The sequence below is a fragment of the Sceloporus occidentalis genome, unplaced genomic scaffold, assembly GCF_023333645.1.
Source record: "Sceloporus occidentalis isolate IW3139 unplaced genomic scaffold, rSceOcc1.0.p SCAF_32, whole genome shotgun sequence".
NCBI classification, from domain to species: domain Eukaryota; kingdom Metazoa; phylum Chordata; class Lepidosauria; order Squamata; family Phrynosomatidae; genus Sceloporus; species Sceloporus occidentalis.
Genome location: NW_028317012.1, coordinates 3,152,684 through 3,165,494, shown reverse-complemented (window position 1 = coordinate 3,165,494; position 12,811 = coordinate 3,152,684). Strand labels below are relative to the sequence as shown.

Sequence of the window (12,811 nt, the reverse complement as noted above, 5' to 3'; positions counted from 1 at the left end):
ACAGTCTCAAAAATGAAGAATACTCTGCATGACACTTCAAAGACTTTATAAACTGTAGAAAAGAAAAGGGGGGCTTATCTTTAGAAGAAGCTGCAGCTTCAGAGGTACAATACCCCTTTCCATGGTCCAGTTTTCGCTCCGATCGGCAGACTGTCCCTTTATTAAATGAGTTGCGCCCTCAGTATCTTTATACACCATGTCATTATTCACGATGACTCTTCAGTTATACTGAATTAAAACATGTATTATTTTGACCTGGTTGCTATTCCATACGGTGTCTGATTATCTCCACGATATTTGGAGGAATAGCAAGGATGTCTAACAAGAGGAATTTACAGTATTTTCTTAAATATTTTACGCCACTATATTCCCTGAAGTCAAATCAACAAGCAGACAAAATGAAAACCATGTGCGGACCAACCGGTTAGAGGCTGCAGAAAGGGTTTGTGAGGCATGTGTTAAACAAATGGGGGTTTGAAGCTTGGAGTAATAAGTTTGACAGCAATAAGTAATAATGAGCAGATGATGGAAAAGAGATGGTAATTACTCACTAATAATTGGCTTTATTTAAGACAACTTAATCGTGCTCGGCGTGAGCTTTGTAGTTCTCCACATCTTGTTGTACTTTAATAAAAGTCTAAAAAAGAAGAAAAAAATTAAAATTGAATTGTTTTGAAAAAAGGATTAGTCACCAGATTAAAAAAAAATACTATTTGCTTTGGATTTTTACAAATTTTATTTTTACAAGTGGACAGTAAAGAGGACATTACTGTCCGAAAAACACACGAGACTGACAAAAAAATGTTATATAACCTATACCATGTGACCGAAACGTCTGTCCCTGAAACCCTCGTAAGGTGGATCTGTCACTTTATTCTACATAAACAGACTTGTAATAGTTGTAAAATAGGCATTAAGTACGTATTAAGAACCTACTCAACGGGTTCACCGTGGGAGCAGCCATCTCAGCTTCTGCCTATTGAGGTATCTCTGCCCCTGAAGCTGCTGATTGCTGCTGATTGGTTGGTTCAGGCAGCGTTTGTAACAGTGGGGAGAAGTGCGAAAGATAAGATATTATATTACAGTATATATATATATAATTTACCATAGTGAATGCCTTTATAAATCCCCACCAGCCAATTTACGTGATCCTGAATGTGATACAATAAATGTATTTCTCATTCTTAGACAGGGATAGATACAGACATTGGTCATGGCGAACATATTTAAAGCTACTGAAACTGTTTGTTCTAGGTAATCTTTCTAGGTTAAAACTATGATGGAGGGAAGCATTCTATTGCTTTTCGGTCCAAAACAGAAATAGTAATGGATAGATTGTCAAGATACGCATGTATTCATGCTTTCCCTCATACATTCCACTCACAAACACACTATATCTTCCACACTCCTTCGCTTTTCTCCTTTTTCTCTCCTTTCTCATGATATCTTCCCTGTTTTTTCTCCTGCTCCCTTTCCTTGCTTTCCCTGCCAGGACCCTCTGTTTCGGTGCTCCCTCCAGTGGTATCGGTAGATTCAGTGTTGTTGTAGGAGATCCTATCTCTGCTCTCAGCATCTATAGAGGGCGTCCAGCGCAAGGGAGCTCTGTATTAGAACCCTATAGGAAAAGACCTTGTGCTCCCGTTGTTTTGTGTCGCTTAAGACGATCAGTCCGCTCCCCAATCGGCTCTGCTCCTCCGGCACACGGACGGACACCTTGCCGTCCCCTAGTCTTAGTGCTGGTGGATGCCCAGACCCTTCCCAGAAAATAAAGGACCCCTGGAGTCAGTAACTACACGCTGGGTTCACACATGTACCATGCCCCAAATACCATCTAGACGAAAGAGGTTATACAGACTTACAACTGAACAGCAGTCCCTTTGTGTTCTGTTATCACAAACGCATTGCCTGGGAATTACTAAAGCACAGAGTAGACCCTTTTCTACAATTCGCAACAATTTATACTTAATTTTCTGCATGTTCATTACATCATAAGCGTGTGCTGTCAACACAAATTAATAGTGACACCTAAATGAGGGTTTGGAGGTAGTTTTTGAAGCGTTGGTGGTGGGAGTTGTCCAGGGAGCCCGACATGTCAATGTTTGGAGGTGGATCATACAGCCCTCGTTACAAAACTCTGCTTTAGAAGGAATTTTGGGTAGCTAGCATACGTATTATTACAAATAAAAAGGTGCTGATTATATTTATATGGCCAGAGACTAGTTTTGGGGTGGCCTTTCTGAGCATGCGGTATCTGAATGCTATGTAGGACTTTGTTTTGGAGAGCCAGCTGTCTCGGTGCCGGCGGCGTTAACCTTGCTCTCCCAGATGTGCCGTCTCTGGTTTATGAAAGCAGTGCTGCTGTGAATGCAGCGTCCGACTTCACAGGAATATCTGTAGACTGTGGTCAGTTCCAATCTAAATATTGGATTTATCTGTAACTCGTATCTCAACACAACATACCGAGCCATCACAACACGTCACCACCCATTCTTTATTCATCAAAAGTGCAAATGACCTAATACCAGGTTTTTTCAAATAAATCTAATGTATATGAATTGACATTCCATGTACATGTTTTGCTTCTGCATGTTAGAAAACAAGTTGTTTTTTGTTGTTTTTAAAATATTGGGCACTCATTGGGATCTCTTGAAACTCAGTTGAATGTTTTTTGCTATGTTGTATAGTTGTTGTGTTATCTGAATATATTAGTTTCCTTAGAAGACAAGGTTTCTTGTATTGGTGAAAAGGTGCCATTATTAAGTTTGTCTTGATTCCCCCTCCCAGATATATGTACTTCACAAACTTACAGGAACGGTCCCCGAAGATTGAGCGGGCAGCGTTAGATGGGACGGAGCGGGAAGTGCTCTTCACCATGGGGCTGATACGACCGGTGGCCCTGGTCGTCGACAACAAATTAGGAAAACTCTTCTGGGTGGATGCAGATTTGAAACGTATAGAGAGCAGTGACCTGTCCGGTAAGTTTAATGTCAACGAGCACAACTACCTACGGAATCCGAATCCCACGAAAGGGGTAACAGTGATAACAGCGAAGCATTTACTGTGTGACCGTTAAGGCTTAATCTTAAGTGGGTAGGAAAGAATATTTGCTTATCATCCTGACAATCAGTCCCTACCTCACTTGCCAACAGTGTGGACGCCATATAGTGTCTGATCCACCAGGAGTGATTGTACGTAGGGTAAGAGACAGATTGTGGAAACCTTACATTTTTAGTTTACTGGCTTTATAAGTGGTTTAAAATGCAGAAAGAGAACCTGGGAAGATGGTTGTTCAGGTAGTTTGAGTGTAAACGTAGCTCGTCCCTACAAATAACAATGAAATAATAACTGTGATGACTGCCATATCTATGTGAAGTCAGTCGGACTTGTGGTTTAGGGCCAATCCAGTGAGTTTGTGCTGTAGATAGAGCTTGGTGGGCCCTGTGTGATATATAGATAAATCAGAGGTTTCTTTAAAGAACCCTCACACATTGAATTATGCATTATACGGGGAGGGCTACCTCAGCAATTCTTGGTAGAGAAACTTGCTAGGGACAGCCGTAATGTGGCCGACTACTGAGGTTTGGTGATATGACTTTATATTTAGCGTTTATATAAATTAACTGGTTGATTGGAGCTTCTATTTCATGACTCAAAAAGGGCAGGAAACAGTTAAAGGGGTCCAACTATGTGTGACAGAACACATTTCTCTAATCCCACATGTGCAAATGTCTGAAAATAAGATGAAAGATGGATGATCGGCACAAGATGAAAAAACATCACTCTCTCATGAAGCGATGTATGTTTTTGTTTGATCCGTTCACGCTAGTTTGGTAATCCATTCTATTTAGTGAATAATGAATATGAGTTTATTAAGTAACTGTACAGTGCCAAGAACAAGACAAGAGTCGGCTGCCAAGGGGAGCTTAGACCCGGAATGTGTCTTCAACGCACAAAATACAAACAATGTATGTAACAAAATAAGAAACACGACGTACCCGCTCCTTACTTATAAAGAGAATTGGTCACCTTCTGGAATCTTACAGTTTACTAAAACCACATATATATTTAAATAAGCAATAATTCAATATGTATTAGCAACTCTACTTCATGTCTATTTCATGTATGATACTCTGCGGGATTATCTCTATAGACAAGCACTAGAACTTTTGAGTATGTTAATGTTAAAAGTACAAAATCTGGGAAAAGGGACAGATATACTTTAGGTTCTAGGGGTCCGCATTAGGCACGGAATGTAAGTGTGATGGAAACTAACCGCACATGTCATGCATGGTTCTAGCTCCATTATTTTTTGTTCAGAATAGGGGCAAACAATGCATTTTAAAAGTATATTTGAAAAACACATTAGTCATAAAGAAAACACATATGGAAATATATAGTTCCTAATATCACTGTGGCCCATGACATCATGTAATGGGTTTGGACCAACAGAGAGCACTGGTATAGTTTGAATAATGCAAAAACGCATTTTAAGTATGGCATTTAAATGAATTACTGAAAAGTTATTTAAAACAAATACATTACTTTCGCAGCACAAAAACTGCGCTAAAGATGCATTATCATGAATGTGTATGGTGTTAGAGTGAGTGTGTGTGTGTGTATGTATGTGCAGAAATATAGTGTATGTCAGGTTCACGAGTGCCAGGTCAGTAGGAGTCAGGGGCAGTATTGGGCTTAAAACTTGGCAGGAGGCAGACAGGTGACATGGTGCAGACTACTGACTGGTTTGGCTGTGTGTGTAATATTATAGTCGCTGTATTTGTGTCTATCTGTGTAAGTGTACAGTGTTATAGTTGTGTGTGTGTGTGTGTGTGTGTGTGTGTGTGTAAGTCTATAGTGTTAGAGTGACGGTATATAATATAGTGTTAGTGAGTTTATATGAGCAGACAGGCATCGTATGAGGTAGAGAGTCCAGTCACCGGGTGGCATAAAGGTAAGGCGTGTAGGGTTTCTGGTTCAAACCCCCATGACTCCTGACAGTGTAAGTGTACAGTGTGGCTGTGTGTCATGTATATAGTGTTATATTTGCTTTCTGTGACTCCTGACAGGTGACAAGCGTGGCTGTGTCTGTATGTATGTGTTAGAGTGGGTACATATGTAGGTGTAAGTCTATGTGTTGGGGTGGCTGTGTATGTATATATAACTGTAAGTCAGGAATCATGGGGGATTGAACCAGTAGGAAGTATGCTTAACCTTTACATATAAAAAAATGGTGCTAAAAATGCAAGAGGGAGGGGGACGTGTGAGAGCTGCAAAGTGTAATGTGTACGTCTATAGTGTCAGAGTGTGCGTGCGTGCGTGCGTGTGTGTGTGCGTGCGTGCGTGTGTGTGTGCGCGCGCGCCTCGGAGACACAAGGTAGAGGATAATCACCGAAAAAAGCAGATAACTCCTCGTCCTACCTAGTAAGTTTTAGTCCTAGAGGGGAAATGTCACTTTAAAAACGCGTGATATTAAAGTTTGGCTCTAGGAAGCAGTGACCTTTTTACTGTTTATCAAACCGGTGTCTATTATTTTTCCCCTCGGCCAGAATAGGCTAATGGAATTCATATTTTAAAGAAAAGCAAACATTGCCAAGGAGCTCACAGCGCCGAGGTTTTCAGCAGATGTCGGTATCGGGGATGGATGAATGCGTCTGTTGAGGGCTTTACTTCATAAACCTTTTATGCCGATTCTGGAACATGCTTCACATGTACTGCCAGAGCAAATATTTAACATGGCAATAGACAATCTGTTTTATACCGGGCTATACCAGTGCTGTAAATCGGCGGCATTATGTAAGGTATCTGGGCTAGCATGAAAGATATGGTATGTTAAGGAATAATCCTTAAATTGTTCATACCGAACATTGTTATATTTAACATGAATGCCTAATTAGGTTTTTATTTTTGGACTTTCTCTATAAACCAATGTAAGCATCGTCTATTTTAAGTCCCAGGGATGTTTGTTGCCATTGATTGGCAGCTTTAGCAGCCAATCGTTTGCAGGAAAAGAGCTCCTTTTTGAAATACCCGTCTGATTTATTTACGATTTACTAATTGCCGTTTGCAGGAGCCAATCGAATCATTTTGGAAGACTCCAATATCCTGCAGCCCATGGGAATCACAGTACTTGGGGATCACCTATACTGGATTGATCGACAGCAACAGATGATTGAGAGAGTTGACAAGACAAATGGATTGAGAAGAACAAGAATTCAAGGTCGCATTGCCCACCCCACCGGTATCCACGCGGTGGAGGCTGTTGACCTGAATGAGTTTGGTGAGTTTGGAAGCCTTGATTATTCCAGCTAATTAAGATAGATATTAAACACTTCTGGTTTAAGTCTCAATGATAAGTTCCTCAGTACCTCATGTCTCATTAAGCATTAATGCAGATGATTTTGAAGAGATGTGAATGATGGGACACTGAATGCAGTTCTATTTCTTTCCCGGGTGAAGGAGAGACGCGTCAGTCCTGTGTAGTTGAAACCTGCAATTTTTACAGGGCATCTGTCACGTCCAACACCAAAAAACTGACATTTTCATGAAGAGGGTGTCAGATGTGTGAATGTGTAGCTTGAAAACTAATGGCAGAAGAGTTTTTAGGTTATTGAAATAATTTTTTTGTGTTTTCCAGCGGCTAACCCGTGTTCTCGGGATAATGGTGGTTGCTCCCATATTTGTATTGCCAAAGGAGACGGTACCTCTAGATGTTCCTGCCCTGTCCACCTGGTCCTTTTACAGGATCTCTTAACATGTGGAGGTAAGTTGCTGGTATCGTCCCTTAGTATTTGGATGCATTGTTGCAAAGAATGGTAAATGCCTATAGAGGGGCTGAAGTGAAATGTGCCGACTTCATTCTTTGGAGCCATTTAGGGACCTTGGGTCTTGTAATCATGTCTTTGTTCCCACAAATGTTTCTCCAGCTGTGGTCCTGGGCTGGATGTGGGAAGGGATCATGTTCTTGTGCCATGAGTTTGTAGTCTTACATGATGAATGACCATCTCAACATCCTACTGAATACATTAAAATAAATAGTTGAAAAGGGGTCTACATCCACATTGGATTAATTTGGATAGATGAAGAAGGGAAGTCAGATAGTCTCCGGTGACATGCGCTCGGGTGCAGCTGTCAGTATGAAGATTATCTGCAGTATTCTGGGAGCCGCATGCTCTCTCTCGTGATCATGTGCAGGAATCTTTTTCTCTGGTGCCCATTAGGTTTCTCAGAGTTGATTATGTTTAAATATGTTGAATTATTCCCAATTCGTGTACAGATCCAACAGAGGTTTACACAGTGTTTACACTGGATGTCTTGCAATACCCAATAAGTCAAGAGACCTTCACCTCCTTGTTGTTCTTACATAGCAGTTCTACTAACCATCCTAACCCACTCTCGTTCCATGAATAAATGCACAACTAGACTAAGCTTTAACCCCCGATCAGACTCTCTCTGTGGCCAGATGCAGATTTTCGCCCCATCACTTCCAATCACTTTCATGATGCTGATTATCTTGTTGAGGAAGACAGCTGCTTCTTGGCCACATGATTTTTTTTTTATTATTATTATTATCCATAATTATGAATGTGTGTGTGTATGTATATATATATATATATATATATATATATATATATACACACACACACAATAATAATAAGTCTGTAAAATTGTATTTTACATTAATGCAGCACTCAAGGTGCACTGGCGAAACCAACCTGCTATTACCTAAAGTTATTGTTTATTTCCAGACTGCATTTCCCTGGGAACAGAACGATTTGTTTTCTAAGAACGTTACTTCTTTTAAGCAGCACACGTTGCACTGTCATTTTTTTTTTTCTCTCTGCTGGATGTCTGGCCAAGAACTAATAAAATGCATTAAATCGCCACAAATAGTATTTACACATTAAACCAGTTTAAAAAGCTCAGCACGCTTGTGAATATTAACCTCTAAATAAATGCTTTATTTTTTTTCTTTTCTATAGAGCCTCCAACGTGTCCCCCAGACCATTTCACCTGCGCTACGGGGGAAATCGACTGCATTCCCTTATCTTGGCGATGTGACGGCTTTTTTGAGTGTGAAGACCAGAGCGATGAGAAGAACTGCCCGGTTTGCTCTGCCAGCCAGTTCCAGTGTGCGAAAGGCCAGTGCATCGACGCTCACCTGAAGTGCAACGGAAACGCTGACTGCCAGGACAAGTCCGACGAAACCGGATGCGACTGTGAGTTACACTTTTGGCTGTAATACAAATTGCAGAAAAAACTAATGCAAAGAACCATGTGGATGGGGATGTGCCTTAGCGGTATTTTTTTCTGAGCTAGACCAAAATTAAATTCATTCATCTCTTTGTTATAAGGCAGCCCAGGTAAATGCTCTATAGCTGCAGTCCGCTAAATAAAATACATTAAAACAAATTATTCATTTACTCCCAAATACTTCAGAATAATCTTTCTAGCATTTCCCCTATATTATAACCAACTGCGCTGAATCTTCAATCTACAAGAAAGGATTCCTTTTATCCACATTTATCCCGCTAACTTCACACCTCACACCTTTGACAGTTACAATCAGTGGTCTTGCCTCTAAGTATTAAGAGGACCCTCCAGTCATCCTTTGCACCTTAAGACATACGATAGCCGCAAGGTCTCGTTTGCACAAAGCGCTATCCTGCAGCTTCAGTGTTCTCCGAACAGAGAACAATACGTATCACAGTACTTCAATGACTCTCATATACATTGTTTAGGTTGTCTCGTGGAACACAAGACAATCTGCATTCATTCATTGCATTCATTCATTGGCTGACGCGGTTTATAATTTTATAGACCTAATGAATGTAAAATAAATATTTGATTGGCCATCATGTATCAAACGGTAACGTTCTCTAACTGCACTGTGTGTGAATTTACCCATCAGCTTCAAGGACTGTTTGCAAAAGTATTTTGCATTTTTTAATTAAACCTTTTCACTACTAAGTAATAACGCTGTCCTTTGCTTAAATGTCTTCGTTTTGTCTTTCAGCAAACTGCCTGCCCAACTATATCGCTTGTGCCGATGGTCAGTGTATCTTGGCCAGTCAAAGATGTGATTCCTTCCCAAACTGCAATGATGGCTCTGACGAGCTCCTATGTGGTGAGTGCACGTCACACTTTGACTAGCATTATAATAAACAGGATTCCCGAAAAGCTGGGTTGTAATCTGTATGTTTTGTTCACAGACACGGCTCCGGCTCCATTAGACGACGGAGCGTCTCACAGTAGTGCCATTGTGCCTGTGATTAGCATTATCCTGTCGGGGTGTATTGTGGCAGTAGTGTACTTCGTATGCCAAAGGTTTGTGTGTCAGAGATATACGGGACCAAACGGACCTTTCCCGCACGAATACATCAGCGGAACCCCTCACGTCCCTCTCAACTTCCTAACAACTAGAAGTTCCCAGTCTGGCACTTACACAGGTCAGTACAAGTCAGAGAAAACTTTTATTACAAATCTGGGTTTTTTTCTTTTAGTAAAGAACCTGCCAAGTTTTACATCTTTTCAGTTCTTTTTTGTGTTAGAATATTTTAAACTATGTTGCCCTTTTTTTCTTGAGCATATTTCAATTTAATTATTATTTTTTTTTAAACTCCCAAAATTAATTAAAATTAATATATTACTATCATGCTGATCCATACGTACATACATTGTTCAGGGGAAAAAAAAAATAGTAATATGAGTGTAGTTTTCCTGTATAAAACGTAAGAACAGAATTTTGAATTCTAGAATCAATGTTCTATTTTACATGCAGATCAGGCTCATTATCATTAACCCCTTAAGACTTTCTTAAATGCAAGCAAAATGCGTTACTTCTGTATGGTGTTAAACAACAAACCAGCTGGGATGGCTTCGTTTAGCTCCGCACCCTTAGGTTCTGGTATCCAAATACTAATTTACTGTTTGTTTATGAAGCATCTGGTGCTGGGGACCTGCTTCAGATTACAGCTTTTAACGCAGGGTTACGTTAATAACAGGTCTTCTGTAGCAAACAAGCAGATCTCCACGTAGCAGCTCTTGTAATTGTGGGCTCACGGGGGTTCTGCTTGTGCAGCTACCCAAGAATCCTCCGCGGCAGCTGGAAAACCGAAATATGGGATCAGCTGAAACGCGATCCGATAAAATCTCATTGAGTCATATGGATTACAGCATTAAGCTTTAAACACTTCCTGGGACTCGGGTTCATGTACGCTGTTAGACACAAACTTAAGACGTTCATTTTAATATTTTCTCATCAAATTACACCTTATGTTAGGACTACACAGACTCGCTGATAACTAAAATGGGGACCCTTTAATTGCCCTTTAAACGCTGGGAGAATGAGGTTCAAACGTGTAGGTCTGATAATGCGATCACACAACTAAATGAAATAAGAGACCAGCTTTTCGATTAGCGGTCTCCAGCGTGTTGGTGACGGGGTGTCTATGGCCGGCCCTTTTAATCGTTTGCCGGATTGTGATACTTTCCGAGGCCGGGCCGTTTCCTTAGTTCTGCTGTAGTTGCTGCTGACTACCTTATAAATAGTTATAAAAGGCCAGATCAGAACAGTTTGGAAGCTGCTCTTATGATACACATACTGTTGGTTTGTAATACATGTTATATGTGTGTATAGGATGTATAGGAGTATTTTAATCGTATACATTGTTACATAGCCTATAAAAGTGACAGGTCTGCTTTATACAGCATTTGTGGCCTGCTAGCGGTCCGTTGTCTTTTCCAGGCTTCTAGCATACAGAGAGTGCCGGTGCTTCTTATTCAATTAAACCTAAAAGAGCCATCTTAAATACTCCAACACTTTATTGGAACTGATTAATAATATAAACAAAAAGCAACCTATGATTTAATGGGTCAACCCATCTGTAGTGTAAGAAACTGATAACACTAGTATAGTCATGCAGATCAGCATCTGTGTTCATACAAATCAATGCCTTGGGGCTCATGAAAAGGATGTTTATTTTGTCAGAATACAAATACAAAAAAGCAGATTATCCAGAATATAATCTACTAGTCTGCCTGGGTAGAGGGTGGCCCAATAATCCCAGTCCAAACAATGCATTTTTTTCCATTATCTCTCTTTTCCAAATACTGATGGTTTCTCACACCATCCACTTGCGAGTCCATAAGATGTATTGGTCACTTCCACAAGCACCGATCTCCTCGCATGGAAAGCATCGTTAAGGCATGCAGCTTTCTGTAGGCACGTTGTGTTTCACACGAACATTATTGTGAAAAGGCGAGTCAGCAGCTTTGATGTCGTCTGGATGGCACTAGAGGATGCTTTCCATTAAAGTTGATGTTTTTTGTCCTTCAGTATTTCCTCCAGAAATGAAGCTCTTCTCTCTCCATGCCATCCAGTAACACAAACCGAACGAGCGGCATCTAATCAAACCTTTTATAGTGTGATAGTAGGCTGAAGACGGTTCTTCCAAGTGAAAATACAAACTGTTTGTGTGTTTTGCTGCTCAGGTATTTCGTGCGGAAAGCCGATGATCAGCTCAATGAGTATCATGGGAGGCAGCAGCGGAGTCCCGCTCTATGACAGGAACCATGTAACCGGAGCCTCTTCCAGCAGCTCCTCCAGCACCAAGGCCACACTCTACCCTCAGGTAAGAAGACGACAAAAAGACACAACTTCGCTGAGTATCGACAAGTAGGTGGCAACTCCCGTAACACAAACCGTATCTTCGCTAGAATCCTTTAGATGCGGTTTTACCGCAGTGACGAGTTGGCTGGTTGAAATTCTTGAATGTTTGTTTCTTGTTAGATGGTTTGTAACCCCACTGCTTAAATGTTCCAAAATATCTCCGATACACAAGATTACCACGGTCCAGCAGCGCCACTGGAACAGATATTCACCGTTCAGTTGCCGCGCAGGATATTGTGTGTTGAGAAGTTCATAGCACAGCAAGTGTAAACGTGTTTTATGTTTTTGTTTTTTTAAGATCTTGAACCCCCCTCCATCACCAGCAACAGACCGTTCTTTATACAATACGGAAGTCTTCTACTCCTCCAACAGTCCGTCCACTACCAGATCTTACAGGTAAGACATTTGGTTTGTTTTCTTGAATCGGTCTAATCAATAGCAGTATTCAAGTACCATATTAAAGTTATTCAGCAATTTACACATTTTGTGTAATGTATAAAATGGATAACCACAGCGATGTGTTATACGTTTCAATGAAATTAGGTCAGTTTCAGTTGTTCATAGTGCTGGATTCATATTACACGTGATATAATCCAGTTTATGACTGGGCTCCAGAATTACTGGCTAACGGCGGCTGCAACCAAGCCGGGGTCTATTTTATCCTCGTATTCATAAAGCTACCAACAACCACTACAAACTCAATGTTTTGTAAGGTGAGCTTTAAAATTAAATTCCATGTAAAATATTTTTGCCCTTAAGCCTATAAAATCTCCTCTGGGTAAGGTATTTCTTGCTCCTGAACACCCATAACGTCGGGGGGTTAATGGTTCATCAATATTTAACACTGATACTACAATTTTTTTTTATTTTTTTTTTTAAAGACCCTATTTCACAAGAGGGATTGCTCCACCAACAACGCCATGTAGCACTGATGTTTGCGACAGCGACTACACAACAAGCAGATGGAAAGCTAATAAATACTACATGGATTTAAATTCAGATTCAGACCCTTACCCACCTCCTCCGACGCCCAGGAGTCAGTACATGTCGGCAGAGGAGAGCTGCCCCCCGTCTCCTACAACAGAACGGAGTTACTCCCACCTGTATCCACCACCACCCTCCCCATGCACGGACTCATCATGA

The 12,811-nt window shown here is 40.7% G+C and overlaps 1 protein-coding gene across 2 annotated transcripts in view; it reads left to right on the top strand.

Annotated features, from left to right (window-relative positions):
- The window catches only part of LOC149298479 (low-density lipoprotein receptor-related protein 5-like), a 52,932-nt gene extending 40,121 nt beyond the window's left edge, over positions 1 to 12,811 (top strand). The window contains exons 15-23 of one of the 2 annotated variants that reach the window (XM_089487267.1): positions 2,785 to 2,975; positions 6,068 to 6,277; positions 6,635 to 6,760; positions 7,980 to 8,216; positions 9,014 to 9,134; positions 9,166 to 9,446; positions 11,491 to 11,630; positions 11,967 to 12,064; positions 12,550 to 12,811. In XM_089487267.1, coding sequence (XP_089343393.1) covers positions 2,785 to 2,975; positions 6,068 to 6,277; positions 6,635 to 6,760; positions 7,980 to 8,216; positions 9,014 to 9,134; positions 9,166 to 9,446; positions 11,491 to 11,630; positions 11,967 to 12,064; positions 12,550 to 12,811 — 1,666 coding nt within the window. The remainder of the gene's footprint in view (positions 1 to 2,784; positions 2,976 to 6,067; positions 6,278 to 6,634; positions 6,761 to 7,979; positions 8,217 to 9,013; positions 9,135 to 9,165; positions 9,447 to 11,490; positions 11,631 to 11,966; positions 12,065 to 12,549) is intronic. The other variant, XM_089487268.1, reaches the window with a different exon arrangement.